The sequence below is a fragment of the Thalassophryne amazonica genome, chromosome 15, assembly GCF_902500255.1.
Source record: "Thalassophryne amazonica chromosome 15, fThaAma1.1, whole genome shotgun sequence".
NCBI classification, from domain to species: Eukaryota; Metazoa; Chordata; class Actinopteri; order Batrachoidiformes; family Batrachoididae; genus Thalassophryne; species Thalassophryne amazonica.
Genome location: NC_047117.1, coordinates 41,414,903 through 41,437,958, shown reverse-complemented (window position 1 = coordinate 41,437,958; position 23,056 = coordinate 41,414,903). Strand labels below are relative to the sequence as shown.

General features: G+C 42.4%; 1 protein-coding gene across 1 annotated transcript in view; it reads right to left on the bottom strand.

The window, feature by feature from the left end:
* The window catches only part of slc25a10 (solute carrier family 25 member 10), a 120,303-nt gene that overhangs the window by 33,479 nt on the left and 63,768 nt on the right, over positions 1–23,056 (bottom strand). Inside the window, exons 6-10 of the mRNA XM_034189063.1 lie at positions 18,234–18,275; positions 18,096–18,139; positions 17,923–17,993; positions 2,797–2,889; positions 2,635–2,712 (exon numbers count right to left, since the gene is read on the bottom strand). Coding sequence (XP_034044954.1) covers positions 2,635–2,712; positions 2,797–2,889; positions 17,923–17,993; positions 18,096–18,139; positions 18,234–18,275 — 328 coding nt within the window. The remainder of the gene's footprint in view (positions 1–2,634; positions 2,713–2,796; positions 2,890–17,922; positions 17,994–18,095; positions 18,140–18,233; positions 18,276–23,056) is intronic.

Genomic DNA, 23,056 nt, shown 5'->3' with positions numbered 1-23,056 from the left:
TTTAAGCTACGAGTTTGTGAGTTATACCACGGAGTCAGACACTTCTGATTTAAAGCTCTCTTTTTCAGAGGAGCTACAGCATCCAAAGTTGTCTTCAATGAGGATGTAAAACTATTGACGAGATACTCTATCTCCCTTACAGAGTTTAGGTAGCTACTCTGCACTGTGTTGGTATATGGCATTAGAGAACATAAAGAAGGAATCATCATGAAAGTTAACTTTTCGGTTAGCTGATTAACAGTTATCGAAGTTAACTTTTCAATTAGCTGTGCCCACCACTGCATATTTATGGTGCAGCCGTGTGTGGACAAATAACTGTAAATTAGTTAAAACTGGTACATGATTTTGGTCCCTGCTGATAACGGTACTTACAATTTTTAACGTGCTACATCTTATGTTGCCACCGTGTGTATCCAAAGTTTCAACTGCGAACTTATTTTTAATTTACACTACAGTGTTTTTACTGTCAATGTTTTTGTCTGACAAACATTGAATTCAATTCAAAAATAATCAATACCTGTGTATACGAGGTCTGTGATAAAAGTAACGGACCTTATTATTTTTTTCAAAAACCATATGGATTTGAATCACGTGTGATTATATCAGACATGCTTGAACCCTCGTGGGCATGCAAGAGTTTTTTCACGCCTGTCGGTTACGTCATTCGCCTGTGGGCAGTCTTTGAGTGAGGAGTCGCCCACCCTCTCGTCGTTTTTTCATTGTTTAGGAATGGGTCAGATGAGACTGCTGCTTTGTTTGATAAAAATTTTTTCAAAAACTGTAAGGCACAACTGAGTGGACACCATTCGATAAATTCAGCTGGTTTTCGGTAAAAATTTTAACGGGTGATGAGACATTTTGGTCTGGTAGTGTCGCCGTAAGGACGGCCCACAGCGCTTGACGGCGATCTGCGCTTCCAGGCGGCAGCGTCTCGCCGTTTCAAGTTGAAAACTTCCACATTTCAGGCTCTGTTGACCCAGTAAGTCGTCAGAGAACAGACAACTTTCAGAAGAAGTCGGCATGAGGAGTTTATTCGGACATTCCATTGTTAACGGTCATTTTGTAATGAAAGAACGTGCGGGCAGTCGCATGTCGGGCTGGACCCGACCGCGGGGGGTCGCGGCAGGAAAAACACCTCTGTTGGAAATCTTAACGGGCAAGTTGGAACTGACTGAGATGGCCATTCGAAAACATTGTACTTGTTCCTCTGCATAAATGCCTTAGTAGATTTTGAGCAGTGTTCAGGGTCATTGTCTTGTTCAAAGATCCAGCCCTCGTGCAACTTCAACTTTGTCCCTGATTCATGAACATTGTTCTCAAGAATCTGCTGATAATGACTGGAATCCATGTGACCCTCAACTTTAACAAGATTCCCAGGACCTGCACTGGCCACACAGCTCCACAACATGATGGAACCACCTCCAAATTTTACTGTAGGTAGCAAGTGTTTTTCTTTGAATGCTGTGTTCTTTTTCAGCCATGCTTACCGTCCCTTGTTATGTCCAAATAACTCAATTTTAGTTTAATCAGTCCACAGCATCTTATTCCAAAATGAAGCTGGCTTGTCCAAATGTGCTTTAGCATACCTCAAGCAACTCTGTTTGTGGTGTGTATGCAGAAAAGGCTTCCTCTGCATTACAGCATCATACAGCGTCTCTTTGTGCAAAGTGCGCTGTATAGTTGAACGATGCACAGAGACACTATCTGCTGCAAGATCATGTTGTAGGTCTTTGGAGCAGGTCTGTGGATTGACTATGACTGTTCTCACCATCCTTCGCTTCAGTTTATCTGAGATTTTTCTTGGCCTACCACTTGGGGCCTTAACTAGTACTGTGCCTGCGGTCTTCCATTTCCTCACGATGTCCCTCACAGTGGAAACTGACAGCTGAAATCTCCTAGATAGCTTTTTGTATCCATCCCTTAAACCATGATGTTGAACAATCTTTGTTTTCAGGTCATTTGAAAATTTAGAGGCTCTCATGTTGCCACTCATTAGAAGAGATACAAAAAGGGGAAACATTTGCAAATGGCCACCTTAAATACTCTTTCTCATGATTGGATTCGTCTGTGTACGGAGGTCCACAGTCGAGCTTACCAAACCAATTTTGTGTTCCAATAATTAGTGCTAAATGTATTCAAATCAATAAAATGACAAGGGTGCCCAAATTTATGCACCTGTCCAATTTTGTTTAATTAATTATTGCACACGTTCTGTACTCACTGGAGACTTAATTTCACTTCTCAAATATCAGCGTGTTCATCTGCTATATGATATATTTAACTGAAATTTCTGATCCAGACAACCAATGATTTATAAAGAAAAATCATGAAAATTATCAGGGGTGCCCAAACTTTTGCATACAACTGTATACATACATTGTTTGTATACACTGTTTATAATCAATACCTCTTCATATCCACACTGTTTAATATCGTGAAGCTGCTCTTATTTATTTTGCACTCAGGCATTCTTCACTTTCTGCATGATCATCATCATCATAATCTTACAGTTAAGTCATTTGCTTGTTTGCATTTCCCAAATTTTCTTTTATACAACTACACTGTGTGCCTTTGAAGTGCCTGCTGGGGACAAATAAAAGATTCTTGAATTGAGTTAGATGGGGGCCCACTCACAGTGTATTCTCCCTTTGAGTTCATCAGTCTTGTTTTGAGCACATCCAGGGGTTGACACAAGAACGTGGCACTGCCACCCTGTAGAGAAGAATTAGCAAAGCTCGTTTTTTAATCAGACATTCAGTGAAATAAATCAAAGTTGTCAAATAGCATGATACTCACTGCAATGACACTGGATAGGAAATGTGTGGCAATGTTGTCTCCGATCAACCCAGTTCCCAAAACAAGCTCCTTAGCCTGGTCATAACAAGCCAACTAAAAAAAAGTGGTATTAAAAATTACTTTTTTGAAGACACGGATCAGCACTGCCCATCCGTAAGAACCAGCACTTTTTTTTTTTTTTTTTGCCAAATCTGAGTCCGTTACATGGGACCTCTGGTTGAGCTCATGGGGAATGCCCCCTTCAAAATCTTCACATATCCTTCTTTCTTCATGACTCCATCCACCTTGAATAAATTCCCAGTTCCAGATGCACTGAAATATCTCCACAGCACAATACTCCCACCACTGTGTTTCACTAGGGGGACAGTGTTCTTTGGGCTGTACTCCTGTCTCATTTTTCTCCAAACATAAACAACATCTTTATTGCAGCAAGAGCTCTAGTTTCATCTCATCTGACTAAAGGACACACTTCCAGTATGCATAATCTTTCTCCAGGTTGTCCTTAGCGCACTTCAGTCTGGTATGAAGGTGTCTCTTCTGCAGAAGTGGCGTTTTTCTTCATCTGCAACCTCACAGTCCATTCCTGTCCACAGCTCTAGAGAGTGCCTTCTTTGATACTACAATTCCTGACTTGGCCAAGTCATTCATTTGTGTCTTGTGTCTTTAGACACTTGTCTCACTAGTTTTCTAACTAACTTCTAACTTCTCCTGCTGTGTGAGCACCAACAATTCTTTTTCTCACATCTAAACTGATTTATTTTGATGCTTTTTCAAGTGACAACTGATAACCTTCCATTTTAACTTCATTTTACAAGCTTTGAGCATTATAAAGTTAAAACACATCATTTCACAACAGTGGCTTGTGCTGTGGTTCAACAAAAAGTTAAGTTCTAATCATTTTGACCCTGGTAGTTTATGTGAAATAATTTTATTTCTGTGTGCAAAGTAAAATAATGTAGGCATCCAAAATAAAACTAGGATGTTAGAAATGGTGTGTTAAAAAAAAGCACTTGGGAAAATTTTGAAGAAAACATTAAATTTAATCAACGGGGCCAAAACTTTTGTCCTCGTGTAAATAAACTATGGCAGGATTGATCTTAAAGATTATGTTGTTGGATTCTGCAGTGAACCCATTTAGCTGTCCTTTTTTTTTCCTTTTTAAAAATTGCAGATACCAGTCACTAGCAGTTGTTTGTAGCTAAAGCTGAAATTCTATGTGGGGCTGCTTTGAACAAGATGGGGACACTACACTGAAATCATGTGGCAGAGCCGCCAGCTCTATGATTTATCATATGAGCAAGCACCCACCAGACAACAAGAAGCTGCTGTTGTGCTCAGCTCAATGCCAGTCGAACCTTCTAATGGTGGCTAACAGTCGCCCCTTCGACAGCACAGCTCCAACTGTGGGGGAGACGAGCGCCCTGAAGTGGTGCTCTGTGTGGGACACCATCATCAGGGTGAACTTCAGTACAAATCAATAAATCACTGCAGAAAAGTATGAATACAGTGCCCTGGAGAGTATTCACTCTCTTGGGCTTTACACATTTAATTTTAAGTCATTTCAAACACAGAAACGTAATTAAGGCTTCTTAACATGGCTAAAATGATCCTCCTTAAACTGAAAGAAAATCTCTACAACGTCACATAAATTAAGCAAAAATATCAAAGCCAAGATGATGGGTTTCATCAGTAATGATACCCTTTAACACATTAATACTAAATCATCAGTTTTATTGCCAGTTTTCTCTCTCTCTCTCTCAACGGTTGTTCTGGCAGAGATCAAGCGATCATGCAGGCACTGCATTGCGTGCCACTTTCCCACCCTTTTATCTTATCTGATGATCTAGTCCAGTGCTGTCCAAACTAATCCAGACAGGGCCGAGAGGGTGCAGGTTTTCCTTGCAGCCACCGACTCCCAGCAGGTGATTTCACTGATTTCACACAAGATACAGTTGAACGCCATTTGTGGTGCTCGGGGGCCACACGACACAGTCAGTTGACATCTGTATTGCACTCGACCACCACTTGGGACAGACTGGGGTCACGCAGGTGCGATCCACCTCATCTGTGTCCCACCCAGGCCATTTGGCTGCAGCCTGTAGTGGCTGCCCATTGTGGTATGACAACCGGCCCCAATCAGATAGTTTCAACTGCTGTCGGAGTGACTTTCAGGCCACTCAGAATGTAGTCAGACTGCGGTCAGACAGCTTGTCGACCCCAGTTCAAGCTTGCCCACCTTGACCACACCTCAACAACGGTGACATGTGCTCTACAGTCGGGCTGGCCGAGCAACTGGGCCCGGCTGTTGAGAGTGTACTGCAACTGCTGTTGGAGGTCTTTGGACTGCACCTCAACTTCGGCTGAGCCTGGGTCAAATACCCATTTGGGTGCCATTCACCCTCATTCAGCCTATAGTGTGATGGCTGGTTCGAGTGGGACAGGATTTGATGTGCCCAAACATTTTGTACATCGGCTGCAGTCCAAATAGTTTGACTTGCATACGACTTGCCGTATGAATATTGCAACTGCAGTAAGAATGCGGTACGACTGCATCTCGACCGCCATTGGGTAGGGTTTCCATCTCTGATTTGTGGTTGTTTTCTCTTGCATTTCTGAAATTACAGAACTGCTATAAAGAAAAGTGTTAACATTTTATTGTTTTATTTACAACTTTGTAGAATTGATGTAAACACAAAACTCTTATAAAGAAGGAAAAAATACCTGGGCAAAATACCTTGAACAAAACAAAGTAGGCTGATTTGACTCCCCATGTTTTTTTGAAAATTAGAATAAAATAAGAGGTAACTTACTTTGAAATAAATAAAACACATAGCTACAACCTAATAAGTTTGAAATATAACAAATTAGCAGCTTATATTTTAATTCTGACTGGAATTCATTTTACTGAGATGATGGAATTCATCCTGGGTTTTTTTTTCCTTCTCAGTCAAGTTTTGTGCTTGAGCATAAAACAACTACTTTAACTCACGATCTAAAATAAATACTTTTAAAAAATAAAAGCTTATTAAAGTTCAGAGTTCTCACCTGCTTAATGTAGGCATGTGAGGGTTTGGAGACAAAAACGCAGATGGCCCCCTTTTCACATTCCAGTCTCCTCTTTCTCAGCGGGGGCACAGATTCAACTTAATTTTTTTTTTTGTCTTTTAAACTTCTTTTATGTCAAACATGGTACTCGCTGCAGGGGAAGTTGGACCCCTTCGCTGCAGCTGTCTATCTCTTCCCGGTATGGCCCACCGCTGCTTTTACCTTTGCAAACAGGCATTGTCCAATCAAGTTTCTTCAACTTTTATATTGTAGTAACGAGTAACGAAGATGGTTCAGGGAAATGTATCAGAGTAAAAGTATACATTTTATTGAGGAAATGTAGTGAAGTAAAAGTGAAAGTCACCAAAAATGTAAACAACGAAGTACTGATACATCATAATTCTACTTAAGTACAGTAACAAAGTATTTCTACTTCGTTACATTACAACACTGTCCAAATGGCTCAGTTACTTAAGGTGCAAGTTTGAGAAAAATAAATAAATAAATAAAATCATCATCGGACTTGTTGACCACTCTTAATCACAAGGCCGATAAGATTTTTAACTAGACATCTGTCTAGCAGGGGAAAATATCTACTCGACATAGGTCAAAAGTTACTGGTCCGTGTCCACGGACCAGTGGATTTCTCTACTCATGACAGTTCTCAAAAACTCACTGACAGGGCAGGAAGGAGATTCGTGACAAAAGCCACCAAGACAACTAGACAACCCTGAAGTGTCAGGACTCGTAGTGGGCTGAAACCGGAAGCAGTAGGAGACGCATGCAGACTCGCAGACATTGTTATATGGCTGGGGGGGCCTGGCTGCCTTTTTGTTTCTGTCCTTTGTTTCTCCTTCCAGGTGGCTTGCATGTGGGACTGAGTGGCTGTGTTGCTGAGGTTATCAGGACCTCACCCTGATCACCTGCGGCTCGTCAGGACTCACAGCTGAGGTGCATCTATATGGATTGGAACATGGTGGCATTTAAGACTGGAGTATGCAGTGTGTATTTGCCAGAGACTCGACCTTGTGACCAGACGGGTGAGATCGTCGTCTCGGGAGCCATCTCATCATCAGTGGATGCAGAGAACGTCCAGGTTTGATGCACGGTCTGTGAAAGAGGAGGGGGTGAGGTCTCACGCTCATCAGCACGGCATGTCTTTTTCCTGGTTTTTTCCCTCAGCCCCAACCAGTCTCAGCAGAAGACTGCCCCTCCCTGAGCCTGGTTCTGCTGGAGGTTTGTTCCTGTTAAAAGGGAGTTTTTCCTTCCCACTGTTGCCAAGTGCTTGCTCATAGGGGGTCGTTTTGACCGTTGGGGTTTTTCATAATTATTGTATGGCCTTGCCTTACAATATGGAGCGCCTTGGGGCAACTGTTTGTTGTGATTTGGCGCTATATAAGAAAAAAGTTGAAAAAAGTTGATTGATCAGCACACTTCCTGAGGTACGTTAGATTTTGTGACTAACATTTATACAGTCAGTAAATGTGGTGTCCCTCACACCTTTTTATATTGAGCTGTATGTTAGTCATGTATCGACTTCCCCTGCAGTGGAGTTTTGTGAACTGGATGTTCCATGCCTGCAGGTTGGGAAGTTGATTAGTAATCAAGCCAGGAAGTGTTTGCTGTTTGTACACCTTTAAGTGTTCTCTCTGTGTGTAGAGTGTGGACTCACATAATGGTTCCTTCTTTCACAGACTCGGTTTGTTGCGGCCACCTGGGGGGTCTCGGCGGGGTCCTTGGGTCCGAACAGCTTCTGGCTCCGGACCGTTAGCGCTGCTGGGAGCGCACCACGCCAGACCGCACTTTGTTCTTTATGTATCACTGTTATGTATTAAATTCAGTTAGCCTTTGTACCGTGCTCTGCTTATTTCATACTGGGTCCTTCAAACGCTGGTCGGTTCTCCGAGCTGCGTCCGACACATAACAGTAGTCTCTGGCCAAACATCACGGACCCAGCGGTAGCAGAGACGGTAACGCGCCGGGAAGGCGGCAGCAGACGTTCAGTAGTTATCCGGATCAGTTGCGGGTGCTCTCCGCCCGGATGGTGCGTGTTTGAGACCCATTACTGAATACTGATTTGTGCTCTCTTGCAGCCGTGTTCCTGTGTTTGTGCCTTATCCGTGGGTCGTGGTGGAGCGTGACTGGCGACAGCTTCGCGTCACGCTCCGACCGGATAAGAGGTTTAAACGGGAGCTGCAAGAGTGTGTCTGTAATGGGTGCACGCGCACGGCGGAGCTCTGTGGCACGGGTCGCAGAGCTTCCTGTGTTACAGTTGTAGCCCCGTTTCCCCGGATAAAGATAACTACTGCGTCTGTTGTATCAGCTCCGGCGTTATTTAGTTGAGCACATTTTGGTTGTGTGTTGCACACAGCTGCGCACGAAGATGCAGCTCGTTTGTTTTTTGTCACCAAAGGGGGTTTTTCATTTTTAGCACTTTGGCTCCCTCTTTTGGTGACTGAGTCACATTACCGTCAAGCTCTTAAGTTGGAACAGGTGTGTTCCATTTGTTGGAGCTTGACGGTATAAATCACTTGTTTTGTGTTAGTTCATTTTGTGTGGGTGTTTTTTGAGTTGGTTTTTGTGTGGGATTTTATTTTTTGTTTTACACTATTAGTGTCTAGGGTCGTGACCCTGCAGTTCTGTGTAAAAAAAACAAAAAAAACAAAAAAAAAAACAAAAAGGGACCCAAGCAACTGTATGTTAGTCTGTTAGTCTTTCTTTTTATTTCTTTCAGTTTCACCTCCCAGGGTTTGATGGGACGGTCCCCTGGGGGGTCATGGGGGGGTAATTGGGTTGTTTTTTTTTTTCTTTTTTTTTTTTTGTTTTTTGTTGTGCCCTCTCTTCTCCTCTGGCTCCAGCCGGGTGAGCCGTAGTGTCGGCGTTGCTGGAGTGGTGCAGTTTGGTTATGCTGGGCGTTTCCCAGGTAACCGCTGCACCTGGGGGGGGGGGGGGGGGGGGGGTTTAGCATTTTTATTTGTTAGCTTAAGTTTGGGTTGTTTTTCTTTTCTCCCCTTCCCGGGGTTTGATGGAATGGGCCTCTGGGGAGGGGGGGGGTGTTTTGGTTGTTTGTGTTTGTCTTTTTGGTTTTATGACTAACCAGACTGTGAACATGGTTGGACAAAGGCTGACCGCACAGGTTTAAGAACTCCTGGCCACACCTGTGCTAAGTGACTGACGGAAACAAAGGCAAAGATGCAGCCAGAGGAGAGGACATCAACCATTCTGTTGGAAGAGGAATGCAGATGCGGTTTCCAGCCATGGTCCCTGGAGGGGGGTGTTTCTCCTGGGCCAGGTTTGTGTGGTCGCCGGGAGGCTTCCCGTGAGGGTGGGGTACTGTTATATGGCTGGGGGGGCCTGGCTGCCTTTTTGTTTCTGTCCTTTGTTTCTCCTTCCAGGTGGCTTGCATGTTGGACTGAGTGGCTGTGTTGCTGAGGTTATCAGGACCTCACCCTAATCACCTGCGGCTCGTCAGGACTCACAGCTGAGGTGCATCTATATGGATTGGAACATGGTGGCATTTAAGACTGGAGTATGCAGTGTGTATTTGCCAGAGACTCGACCTTGTGACCAGACGGGTGAGATCGTCGTCTCGGGAGCCATCTCATCATCAGCGGATGCAGAGAACGTCCAGGTTTGATGCACGGTCTGTGAAAGAGGAGGGGGTGAGGTCTCACGCTCGTCAGCACACTTCCTGAGGTACGTTAGATTTTGTGACTAACATTTATACAGTCAGTAAATGTGGTGTCCCTCACACCTTTTTATATTGAGCTGTATGTTAGTCATGTATCGACTTCCCCTGCAGTGGAGTTTTGTGAACTGGATGTTCCATGCCTGCAGGTTGGGAAGTTGATTAGTAATCAAGCCAGGAAGTGTTTGCTGTTTGTACACCTTTAAGTGTTCTCTCTGTGTGTAGAGTGTGGACTCACATAATGGTTCCTTCTTTCACAGACTCGGTTTGTTGCGGCCACCTGGGGGGTGTCGGCGGGGTCCTTGGGTCCGAACAGCTTCTGGCTCCGGACCGTTAGCGCTGCTGGGAGCGCACCACGCCAGACCGCACTTTGTTCTTTATGTATCACTGTTATGTATTAAATTCAGTTAGCCTTTGTACCGTGCTCTGCTTATTTCATACTGGGTCCTTCAAACGCTGGTCGGTTCTCCGAGCTGCGTCCGACACATAACAAACATGGTTGGTTTAGATGAATAAAAGGCTTTATCGAGAAACCAGACATTCAGTTTGGTACACAGGTAGTCAGACACGGGAGCAGAGGTATCAGACATGGTACAGGCTGGGACGTGGTCCATAAATCAGGCAGGGTTCGTTCATATGGCGTTAAGGTATAAAGCAGGCAAAACAAAGGCAGAGTCAAAATACAGGCGGAGTTCAGGATACGGCAAGGTGGAGGTTGGAGCACAAAAGCAAGGTCAAAACACACAGGAGCAAGCTGGACAAGAACGAGAGGTGAGAAAGTGAATGAAGTCAACAATCAGGCAGTGAGCTGTTGAACTGTAAAAGCAAAACCAGAAAATCAGAGGAAATATGCCAAGAGCTAAGACCTATACTCCAAGCTGAGGCTGACCATGACATGAAGAACTTATAAGCTTCTGTAGCTGGGATTGGACAAATTGTGCATAGCGCAAGTTGCGCTTTTGGCTCATCACTTATACAGGTTCATGATTAAGTGGTTTAAAGGAGCATTTTCTTAAAAAGAAGACGTGAAACTTCACCACAAATTTGCCAGGAGGCACATCAGAGATGCAAACCTACATTTTATTGTTTGTTTATTGTTTTGTTTCAACAAAATCCTTCTCTGCTTCACTCCACTATAAAGCTAAGAGTAGTGATGCAAAAATGCAAAACTTGCACTATACACAATTTCTTCAATCACAGTCACAGAAGCTGATAAATTCTTCAGAGTTGTCTGGGTCTGTTAGTGGCATTCCTCACTAGTCTCCATGCACGTTCAGTTTTTGAGAACCGTATCTACACATATTTCCCACAGAGTACTATACTGTTTGTAAATGCTCATCAATCAATCAATCAATCAATTTTTTTATATAGCGCCAAATCACAACAAACAGTTGCCCCAAGGCGCTTTATATTGTAAGGCAAGGCCATACAATAATTATGTAAAACCCCAACGGTCAAAACGACCCCCTGTGAGCAAGCACTTGGCTACAGTGGGAAGGAAAAACTCCCTTTTAACAGGAAGAAACCTCCAGCAGAACCAGGCTCAGGGAGGGGCAGTCTTCTGCTGGGACTGGTTGGGGCTGAGGGAGAGAACCAGGAAAAAGACATGCTGTGGAGGGGAGCAGAGATCGATCACTAATGATTAAATGCAGAGTGGTGCATACAGAGCAAAAAGAGAAAGAAACAGTGCATCATGGGAACCCCCCAGCAGTCTACGTCTATAGCAGCATAACTAAGGGATGGTTTAGGGTCACCTGATCCAGCCCTAACTATAAGCTTTAGCAAAAAGGAAAGTTTTAAGCCTAATCTTAAAAGTAGAGAGGGTGTCTGTCTCCCTGATCTGAATTGGGAGCTGGTTCCACAGGAGAGGAGCCTGAAAGCTGAAGGCTCTGCCTCCCATTCTACTCTTACAAACCCTAGGAACTACAAGTAAGCCTGCAGTCTGAGAGCGAAGCGCTCTATTGGGTGATATGGTACTACGAGGTCCCTAAGATAAGATGGGACCTGATTATTCAAAACCTTATAAGTAAGAAGAAGAATTTTAAATTCTATTCTAGAATTAACAGGAAGCCAATGAAGAGAGGCCAATATGGGTGAGATATGCTCTCTCCTTCTAGTCCCCGTCAGTACTCTAGCTGCAGCATTTTGAATTAACTGAAGGCTTTTTAGGGAACTTTTAGGACAACCTGATAATAATGAATTACAATAGTCCAGCCTAGAGGAAATAAATGCATGAATTAGTTTTTCAGCATCACTCTGAGACAAGACCTTTCTGATTTTAGAGATATTGCGTAAATGCAAAAAAGCAGTCCTACATATTTGTTTAATATGCGCTTTGAATGACATATCCTGATCAAAAATGACTCCAAGATTTCTCACAGTATTACTAGAGGTCAGGGTAATGCCATCCAGAGTAAGGATCTGGTTAGACACCATGTTTCTAAGATTTGTGGGGCCAAGTACAATAACTTCAGATTTATCTGAGTTTAAAAGCAGGAAATTAGAGGTCATCCATGTCTTTATGTCTGTAAGACAATCCTGCAGTTTAGCTAATTGGTGTGTGTCCTCTGGCTTCATGGATAGATAAAGCTGGGTATCATCTGCGTAACAATGAAAATTTAAGCAATACCGTCTAATAATACTGCCTAAGGGAAGCATGTATAAAGTGAATAAAATTGGTCCTAGCACAGAACCTTGTGGAACTCCATAATTAACTTTAGTCTGTGAAGAAGATTCCCCATTTACATGAACAAATTGTAATCTATTAGACAAATATGATTCAAACCACCGCAGCGCAGTGCCTTTAATACCTATGGCATGCTCTAATCTCTGTAATAAAATTTTATGGTCAACAGTATCAAAAGCAGCACTGAGGTCTAACAGAACAAGCACAGAGATGAGTCCACTGTCCGAGGCCATAAGAAGATCATTTGTAACCTTCACTAATGCTGTTTCTGTACTATGATGAATTCTAAAACCTGGCTGAAACTCTTCAAATAGACCATTCCTCTGCAGATGATCAGTTAGCTGTTTTACAACTACCCTTTCAAGAATTTTTGAGAGAAAAGGAAGGTTGGAGATTGGCCTATAATTAGCTAAGATAGCTGGGTCAAGTGATGGCTTTTTAAGTAATGGTTTAATTACTGCCACCTTAAAAGCCTGTGGTACATAGCCAACTAACAAAGATAGATTGATCATATTTAAGATCGAAGCATTAAATAATGGTAGGGCTTCCTTGAGCAGCCTGGTAGGAATGGGGTCTAATAAACATGTTGATGGTTTGGATGAAGTAACTAATGAAAATAACTCAGACAGAACAATCGGAGAGAAAGAGTCTAACCAAATACCGGCATCACTGAAAGCAGCCAAAGATAACGATACGTCTTGGGATGGTTATGAGTAATTTTTTCTCTAATAGTTAAAATTTTGTTAGCAAAGAAAGTCATGAAGTCATTACTAGTTAAAGTTAATGGAATATTCAGCTCAATAGAGCTCTGACTCTTTGTCAGCCTGGCTACAGTGCTGAAAAGAAACCTGGGGTTGTTCTTATTTTCTTCAATTAGTGATGAGTAGAAAGATGTCCTAGCTTTACGGAGGGCTTTTTTATAGAGCAACAGACTCTTTTTCCAGGCTAAGTGAAGATCTTCTAAATTAGTGAGACGCCATTTCCTCTCCAACTTACGGGTTTATCTGCTTTAAGCTACGAGTTTGTGAGTTATACCACGGAGTCAGACACTTTTGATTTAAAGCTCTCTTTTTCAGAGGAGCTACAGCATCCAAAGTTCTCTTCAATGAGGATGTAAAACTATTGACGAGATACTCTATCTCCCTTACAGAGTTTAGGTAGCTACTCTGCACTGTGTTGGTATATGGCATTAGAGAACATAAAGAAGGAATCATATCCTTAAACCTAGTTACAGCGCTTTCTGAAAGACTTCTAGTGTAATGAAACTTATTCCCCACTGCTGGGTAGTCCATCAGAGTAAATGTAAATGTTATTAAGAAATGATCAGACAGAAGGGAGTTTTCAGAGAATACTGTTAAGTCTTCTATTTCCATACCATAAGTCAGAACAAGATCTAAGATATGATTAAAGTGGTGGGTGGACTCATTTACTTTTTGAGCAAAGCCAATAGAGTCTAATAATAGATTAAATGCAGTGTTGAGGCTGTCATTCTCAGCATCTGTGTGGATGTTAAAATCGCCCACTATAATTATCTTATCTGAGCTAAGCACTAAGTCAGACAAAAGGTCTGAAAATTCACAGAGAAACTCACAGTAACGACCAGGTGGACGATAGATAATAACAAATAAAACTGTTTTTTGGGACTTCCAATTTGGATGGACAAGACTAAGAGACAAGCTTTCAAATCAATTAAAGCTCTGTCTGGGTTTTTGATTAATTAATAAGCTGGAATGGAAGATTGCTGCTAATCCTCCGCCCCGGCCCGTGCTACGAGCATTCTGACAGTTAGTGTGACTCGGGGGTGTTGACTCATTTAAACTAACATATTCATCCTGCTGTAACCAGGTTTCTGTTAGGCAGAATAAATCAATATGTTGATCAATTATTATATCATTTACCAACAGGGACTTAGAAGAGAGAGACCTAATGTTTAATAGACCACATTTAACTGTTTTAGTCTGTGGTGCAGTTGAAGGTGCTATATTATTTTTTCTTTTGAATTTTTATGCTTAAATAGATTTTTGCTGGTTATTGGTGGTCTGGGAGCAGGCACCGTCTCTACGGGGATGGGGTAATGAGGGATGGCAGGGGGAGAGAAGCTGCAGAGAGGTGTGTAAGACTACAACTCTGCTTCCTGGTCCCAACCCTGGATAGTCACAGTTTGGAGGATTTAAGAAAATTGGCCAGATTTCTAGAAATGAGAGCTGCTCCATCCAAAGTGGGATGGATGCCGTCTCTCCTAACAAGACCAGGTTTTCCCCAGAAGCTTTGCCAATTATCTATGAAGCCCACCTCATTTTTTGGACACCACTCAGACAGCCAGCAATTCAAGGAGAACATGCGGCTAAACATGTCACTCCCGGTCCGATTGGGGAGGGGCCCAGAGAAAACTACAGAGTCCGACATTGTTTTTGCAAAGTTACACACCGATTTAATGTTAATTTTAGTGACCTCCGATTGGCGTAACCGAGTGTCATTACTGCCGACGTGAATTACAATCTTACCAAATTTACGCTTAGCCTTAGCCAGCAGTTTCAAATTTCCTTCAATGTCGCCTGCTCTGGCCCCCGGAAGACAATTGACTATGGTTGCTGGTGTCGCTAACTTCACATTTCTCAAAACAGAGTCGCCAATAACCAGAGTTTGATCCTCGGCGGGTGTGTCGTCGAGTGGGGAAAAACGGTTAGAGATGTGAACGGGTTGGCGGTGTACACGGGGCTTCTGTTTAGGGCTACGCTTCCTCCTCACAGTCACCCAGTCAGCCTGCTTTCCCGGCTGCTCGGGATCTGCCAGGGGGGAACTAACGGCGGCTAAGCTACCTTGGTCCGCACCGACTACAGGGGCCTGGCTAGCTGTAGAATTTTCCACGGTGCGGAGCCGAGTCTCCAATTCGCCCAGCCTGGCCTCCAAAGCTGCGAATAAGCTACACTTATTACAAGTACCGTTACTGCTAAAGGAGGCCGAGGAATAACTAAACATTTCACACCCAGAGCAGAAAAGTGCGGGAGAGACAGGAGAAGCCGCCATGCTAAATCGGCTAAGAGCTAGTAGCTACGCTAACCTAGCGGATTCCTAAAAACACGCAAAGTGAATAATGTGTAAATAATTTAGAGGTGAGTCAGCAGAAGGAGTGCTTTAGTTAAGGCACGTAAAGATTACACTGGGAAACAAATCGTAATCTAGATAACTAGATCAATCTAACTGCGCAGATTAAACAGCTAACAGATACAGAAAAACACCGCTGTGCTCCGGAACAGGAAGTGATACAATACCGCAGTGAGAGCCAACCACCAGTAGAGGCAAGCAAGCTCATGTATCAATCCCCTGACTTGTCGTAAGAAAAATGGCAATAAAACCAGTGATTTATGAGTGTTGTGTCAAAATGGACCATTACTTATGCAAACCCTCATCTAGGGTTTAATATTTTTATTTAATTTATATCAAGATGTAGAGATTTGCTTTGAGTTTGAGGTTTAAGGAGAACAATTTTAGAAATTTTAATATAGAGAAGCCTGGATTATTTTTTGTGTTTGAAATGTGATAAACAATTAAAATGTGTTAAAGCCCAAGGGGGTGAATACTTTTGCAAGCCACTGTAGGCAGCCACTGGTATCGATGACAGTCCTAGCATGCAGGTCCCTGAGTATTGAGGACCCCCAGTGGCTGCATAAGGCCAAGTGGACACTCGTGCTTCACCAGGCGCGAGTAGTTACTTTCAAGAAGTGGGAATGGACCAGTTGTTTGCCATCCATGACACAAACAGGTCTATTGTGTTGTGGATGCAGCAAAGCGCAACACATGCACATGTTCCTAGACTTGACCTCTATTCAATATTACAGAACTACACCAGTGTTGTGAATAAGGAAGAGCATTTCTTGTTTATAATGTCAAGACTTGGTCTACAACAGAAACATGGAAACTTAACCAGAAAAGGGCATGTCATTTTTTTCACATATTGGTAGCAGAGGTGACAAAACAGTTGACGATACAGTGCCACTGGGTTTTTTAAGATTTATGTCATAAAACAAATTCTTTTTGTCTCCACTTTAATTTTATTCCTTAACATTTAGTAATATGATATTGCCAATATGATCAAAATTCATGCTGTCTGGAAACAATTTACAATTTCAACCTCTGAGGGTGAGAAATTCAAGGGATCAGATGCTATGACCAACATCTGAATGGGAAGTAATTTACAAGAAATCTTATGGATGTTAACCTAAAATGGGACACAGGTAATCTCAAATCCTCACACCTCCTGTAGTTAATCTGCAAGGCAGCAATGAAGGAAAAGACAATATTCACTATGGAATTTCCACCGAGATAAATACAAGGTCTATTAGAAAAGAAACCGACCTTTTTATTTTTTTCAAAAACTATATGGATTTGATCACATGTGATTGCGTCAGACAAGCTTGAACCCTCGTGCGCATGCGTGAGTTTTTCCACGCCTGTTGGTTGCGTCATTCGCCTGTGAGCAGGCTTTGAGTGAGGAGTGATCCACCCCCTCGGCGGATTTTCATTGTCAGGAAATGGCGGAATGATTTGGGCTTTTTTTTCCATCAGAATTTTTTCAGGAACTGTTAGAGACTGGCAGCTGGAAACCATCAGAAAAATTTATCTGGCTTTCGGTGAAAATTTTACAGGCTTCACAGAGAATAAGGACTGTTACTACAGCTTTAAGGACGGCTTTAAGGACGGCTTTAAGGACGCTCGGCGCGCTGCGCTCCGTCCCGCCATTGAGAGCCACAAACCACTGGATCATTTCTAAACGGATGGCTCTGTGGATCCGAGACCGTCGTGTGCACTTTCTCTGGTTATCACAAGAGCTGGACATCAACCATTTTCCGGCAGATTTCACTTTTAACAAGAGATTTTGTCATGGAAAGCCGAGCGGAGGCTTCGCGCGTCACGACCAATTTGCTGATGGAGTGAGACAAAGGAACACCTCCATTTTGGTCTCACAGGACAGCTTTGAGATGGCGTTCAGACAGCTGTCGGTGGTTTTTCCATGGAGTGATTATCCGAGAAATTGCGGATGTGCCTGGACATGCCAGAACATGTCCCGTGAGACTTCATCACGGTGTTGCTGTGCGCCATGCGGCACCGCCGAGACGCGCGAAGCCTCCGCTCCTCTTTCCATGTTACACAAATAAACCTACAATATAATGCTTAGATTAGAAACTAAATTTCAGTTTCGTGAAACTCAAAAGGCTTATAGCTTTAACATGACCTCCTCACCCACCACAAAAAGCCAGTTTTTACAGAGATGAAATAAACAATATAATTCAGCATCTTAAAGCCCATTTGAAATAATAATAATAATATAGCCTTTATTGTCATTGTACATGTATACAACAATTTTTTTCCTCTGGATTTAACCCATCCTAATTACAGTTAGACACAATCCAACCACTAGGAGCAGTGAGCAGCCGCAATCTGGGGCCTGGGGACCAATTCCAGATGTAGAGACGTTGCCTTGGTCAGGGGCAGAGAAAGCAGCAGACCGTAAATAAACATGTTTTTAATTGTTAATTGTGGGAGGAAAACAGTGCCCGGAGCAAACCCATGGGGGGGGGCCTTCATACTCCACAAAGAAAGCGACCCCACAACACTCTTGTTGTGAGAAATCATAGCATCACTTTGTAGCCTGAAATACCAGACAAATTTCAGTCGGTCACCAAATACAATGAGCAATGTGACTTGCCTGTCCAACAGTGACTAGCGCGCCTCTGCTCGAGGCCATTGTTGCTCCTGAGAACAGTTTCCTCACGCCCTCTGGAGGTCACAAATGGAAAAGTGCACATGGATTTAGAAAGCAGATTATGTCCCATTTAGGCCGTAAATTAAGTCAAATGCACAATCATGTTTCAGGTTTACCTTCTCGCCACACTCTAATCAGCCCATCAACTGCATGTTTATAGCTAGAAGAAAGAAATATATTTAGGGTGACTCATCACTAATAAATTATTATTGTCTGTTTGCAAATTTCAGACACCTGCAAGTAACAACACTCACTTTCGTCTCAGTTCTGGTGGTAGTTTCATATCATTCTGCATCCTAGGAGCAAAAACAACTTTTCATTTTATTTATTTATTCATATCATGTGAAAATATTTGTATCCACTATCCTGTGCACACACATGCATACATACGAGGTCTCTTAGATAATAAACCGACCCTTTTATTTTTTTTTTTTAACTATATGGATTTGAATGACATGCGATTACACCAATCATGCTTGAACCCTCGTGCGCATGCGTGAGTTTTTTCACGCGTCGGTGATGTCATTTCCCTGTGGGCAGGCCTTGAGTGAGATGTGGTCCCGCCCTCTCGGCTGAATTCCTTTGTTTCACACGCTGCTCGAGACGGCGCGCGTTGCTTTATCAAAAATTTTTCTGGACCTGTGAGGAATATCCGAGTGGACACTATTCGAGAAATTAAGCTGGTTTTCTGTGAAAAGTTTAACGGCTGATGAGAGATTATGGGGTGTTTCTGTCGGTGTAAGGACTTCCCACGGAGCGGGACGTCCTGCAGCGCTTCCAGGCGCTGTCGTCGGCCTGTTTCGAGCTGAAAACATCCTAATTTAAGGCTTAATTCACCCAGGACATCGTGAGAGAACAGAGAAGATTCAGAAGAGGCCGGCATGAGGAATTTATGCGGACATTCCACTGTTTAAGGACATTTTTTTAATGAAAGACGTACGCGCAAATTCGCCGAGTCGTTTCCGTGACGACTCGGCAAATCTGTGTGCGCCGCGACAGGAAAAACACCTCCGTGTTGAAAACCATTTGTAGAATTCAGGCGGCTTTTAATGGCTTTCAACAAGTGAGTAACTGAGAAATTGTTTAACAGCTTGGGCATGTTCCAACTTGCCCGTTAAGATTTCCAACGGAGGTGTTTTTCCTGCCGCGACCCCCCGCGGTCGGGTCCAGCCCGACATGCGACTCTGCCCGCACGTTCTTTCATTACAAAATGACCGTTAACAATGGAATGTCCGAATAAACTCCTCATGCCGACTTCTTCTGAAAGTTCTCTGTTCTCTGACGACTTACTGCGTCAACAGAGGCTGAAATGTGGAAGTTTTCAACTTGAAACGGCGAGACGCTGCCGCCTCGAAGCGCAGATCGCTGTCAGGCGCCGTGGACCGTCCTTAAAGCGACACTACCAGACCAAAATCTCTCATCAGCCGTTAAAATTTTTACCGAAAACCAGCTGAATTTACTGAATGGTGTCCACTCAGTTGTGCCTTACAGTTTTGAAAAAATTTTTATCAAACAAAGCAACAGTCTCTGAGCCATTCCTAAACAATGAAAAAAATCGACGAGCGGGTGGACAACTCCTCACTCAAAGACTGCCCACAGGCGAATGACGTAACCGACAGGCGTGAAAAAACTCTCGCATGCCCACGAGGGTTCAAGCATGTCTGATGTAATCACACGTGATTCAAATCCATATGGTTTTTGAAAAAAATAATAAGGTTGGATACTTTTCTAATAGACCTCGTACATACAGTGCTGCAATATTTGCAGAACAATTATAAATATGCAAAATGTACAGCCACATTTCTTTTTTTTTTTTTTGCAAATAATAGTTGTCAATATTTTGTGTAAATAATGCATTAAGCAGTAAACCTACAAAATTAGTACTTATTTAAATTTGAAAGCATTTGTAATTTGTAACCCTTTATAATTTAATGAATCATAATTTTTCATTAAATTTGTAATGTGCAACCCTACACTGATAACTGTGGTGTTCATCCATCTCAGCCATCTTATGGAAGAAGCAATTCCAAAACAATAAATTTCATCTTGTTGGAATGAAAAAAATAAAACAGTTTCAAAACTGGTGAACTTTGATGCAGCAGATCAAACAAAAAGCAACACTGCTTTGTCTATCTAATACCCCATAGTGTGTCTGCCACCTGCTTGATGGTTTGTGGATGCTGGATGGATTATGGTAAATTATGAACCAGTGTGTTTACATATAGTTAGTCTCACATCAGGCTGCACACTAGGAACACTCCTCACACAGCACCTTTCACGTCAGCGTCCGCTAACAACTCAAGTGGCCATATGGAGAAACCATAACATTAAAAAAACCATTAGCGCAGCTCCTTGCTGTGATATTTTGGTCGACCATTTTGAGTAAAAATGTCTCCCAATCATTGATATTTTAGTGCAAAAGGTTTGTTTTGACTAAACATCAATATGTGATGAGCTTGGTAGCCCAATCATTTAACTAGAAGCACTCAGAGAGTGCAAACCTCCGCCAAGGCCATGGGGTCACTGACGCCATAACATCTACTCGCTGTGGAATCACTGAACCTAAAAAAGTCTAACTTCTCTAAACAAGGCCATAGGGTCACTGACCCTAAATAGATTCCCTCCTTGGCACAGTGATCTATTTCTTTTTGTCTCTTTCTCTAAAACTGTATATAATAATCATTAGATTATTAATATATAAACAAAAATAAATTTAAGAAATATTATAATTTGAAAACAAATGCACCCGAACGTGATGACAGCTGCAACTACTTAATGCTAACTTTTAACACTGAAAATGCCGTAGACATGCTAACGCATTAGCATTGGGATACGGATCATGATCCGGATCACCACTAAAATTTAATCACTTGTTCCTCTTGTCATTTCCAACCACCACAAAATTTCATCAAAATCCGTCCAAACATTTTGAGTTATCCTGCTGACAAACAGACAGAGACAAACAAACAAACAAACGCGACAGAAAACATAACATCCTAAGGTGCATGGAAACAATAACCCGAACTATGGCCATAAGTCAAACACAGACAAATGCTGTCTGGCGACATGGAAATCAAGCAGATGGTTCTGTCTGTAATCAGACAGAAATCATGCTGTTTAAAAAAAAAAAAAAAAAAATTTCCAGACATCAAGTGATGCAAAGGGGGCTACTTCATCACATAAATGAGACAAAGGGGAACTGACCAAGAAATGAGAAAAATTCATCAAGTTGAGACTGTGGCCTGTTTCCATAGACATGTCCATAAAAATCATGGAGGGATATGCTTTGCAAACTTAGTATCCATTACTACAGTGGATGACACTGAAATTGAGCATGGCCCGTTGGCTGTTCCAGCAATATCAAATATTTTGTGTCTGCTACCTACAACCCACATGGAATGTCTCAAACCTAAACCTAATTCCAGACATCTTATATATGCTACTCTGGAACCACCCCTAAATCCAAACAGTCCAACTGTTAACCCCACTGAGGTCCTTAGTCTGGGTCTCATTAACCTAAGATCACTGTCCTCAAAACCATTGTTGATTAATAATCGAATTATGGATCATCACTTAGATATGACTGGGTGATGTGAAATTTGGCCTACAGCTGTCCTCCCCTTAAATGAGGTCTGCCCACCGGCATACACATTTAGTCACATCCCTCGTGATGTGAAGCAAGGCGGGGGTGTTGCTCTTATTTATAAATCTAGGTTTAGCTTAATAGCTGTTGGGGGTCACAAATATAACTCTTAAGCATCTGATTCTCCGCTATGCCCATGATGCTTTGTATTGCCAAGGTCAGAAGAACAAAAATCAGCTGTATTATTTTGTCACTGTATATGGTCCCCCTGGCCCATACTTAGCCCACCATTCTTAGGTGAAATTGGTGTGTTCATTTCTATCTTGTCAACTAGTGCAGATAGCATTCTGATTATTGGTGACTTCAACATTCACATAAATAAGCATTCTGATCCCCTTTGCAAATCATTTATGAAAATTGTGGATGCATTAGGATTTCAGCAATATCCATTCAGGACTCGACGCACATTACCCTGGATTTGGTTCTCACATGTGGTATTGTCACGAATACTGACATCATGCCTCTTGCATCGGTGGTCTTTGATAACTCACTTATTAGGTTTACAGTTTCGCTGCCTTGTATAGTGGAACAACAACCTTATTTGTCACTGCGAAAATGCATCAACTCTTCAACTATGACTGAACTCGAAGCTGGACTGCCTTATATCTTAGCTTTATGTTTGGAAAATGCCCAATCAGGAGACAGTCTTGTGGATAGTTTAAACTCAGCGCTCAAAACTACACTCAACATGACTGTGCCACCTTTGTTAAACCCCCCCCCCCCCCCCCCAAAAAAAACGCAGTCACCTTAGTTCAGTGTTTACTTCTGTGACCTCGAGCCTTATGCTTGAGGTCAAGAACGGAAATGGTGTAGTTCAAAATTAGAAGTATTCTACCTTGCATGGCGTGATGCTATCTTAGACTATAAGCATGCATTACTGGCTACAAAGCAGACCTATTACTCTGATTTGATCAACAAAAACAAGCATAACTCAAAGTTCTTGTCACTCTCCATTTACAGCACAAGATTTTTTTGATTACTTTCAAAAAGAAATAGAAGACATTAGGTTAAACATATCCCAGTATGCCTTAACCCAGCCACGGCACCCTGCTATTCAGGTGGGTGCCATTCCTGAGGTATTACCTAGAGTTACAGAATTTGACAGCATCTCACTGGGCGTGCTGACGAAACTCGTAATGTCTACAAAACGCACAATCTGCTTATTTGATCCTATACCAACAAAACTGTTTAAGGACCTGTGGCCCACTCTTGGGCCAACTGTGCTGGAAATTATTAATCTCTCATTAACTTCTAGATCTGTTCCTAAATGTTTCAAATCTGCAGTGATTAAACCATTACTTAAGAAATCTAATCTTGACCCTAGTGTATTGAAAAACTATAGGCCAATATCAAATCTATTATTTTGCTCTAAAATTCTGGAAAAAAAGGTGGTTTCACAGCAGCTTGTGGACCACCTGACTGAGAATAATCTTT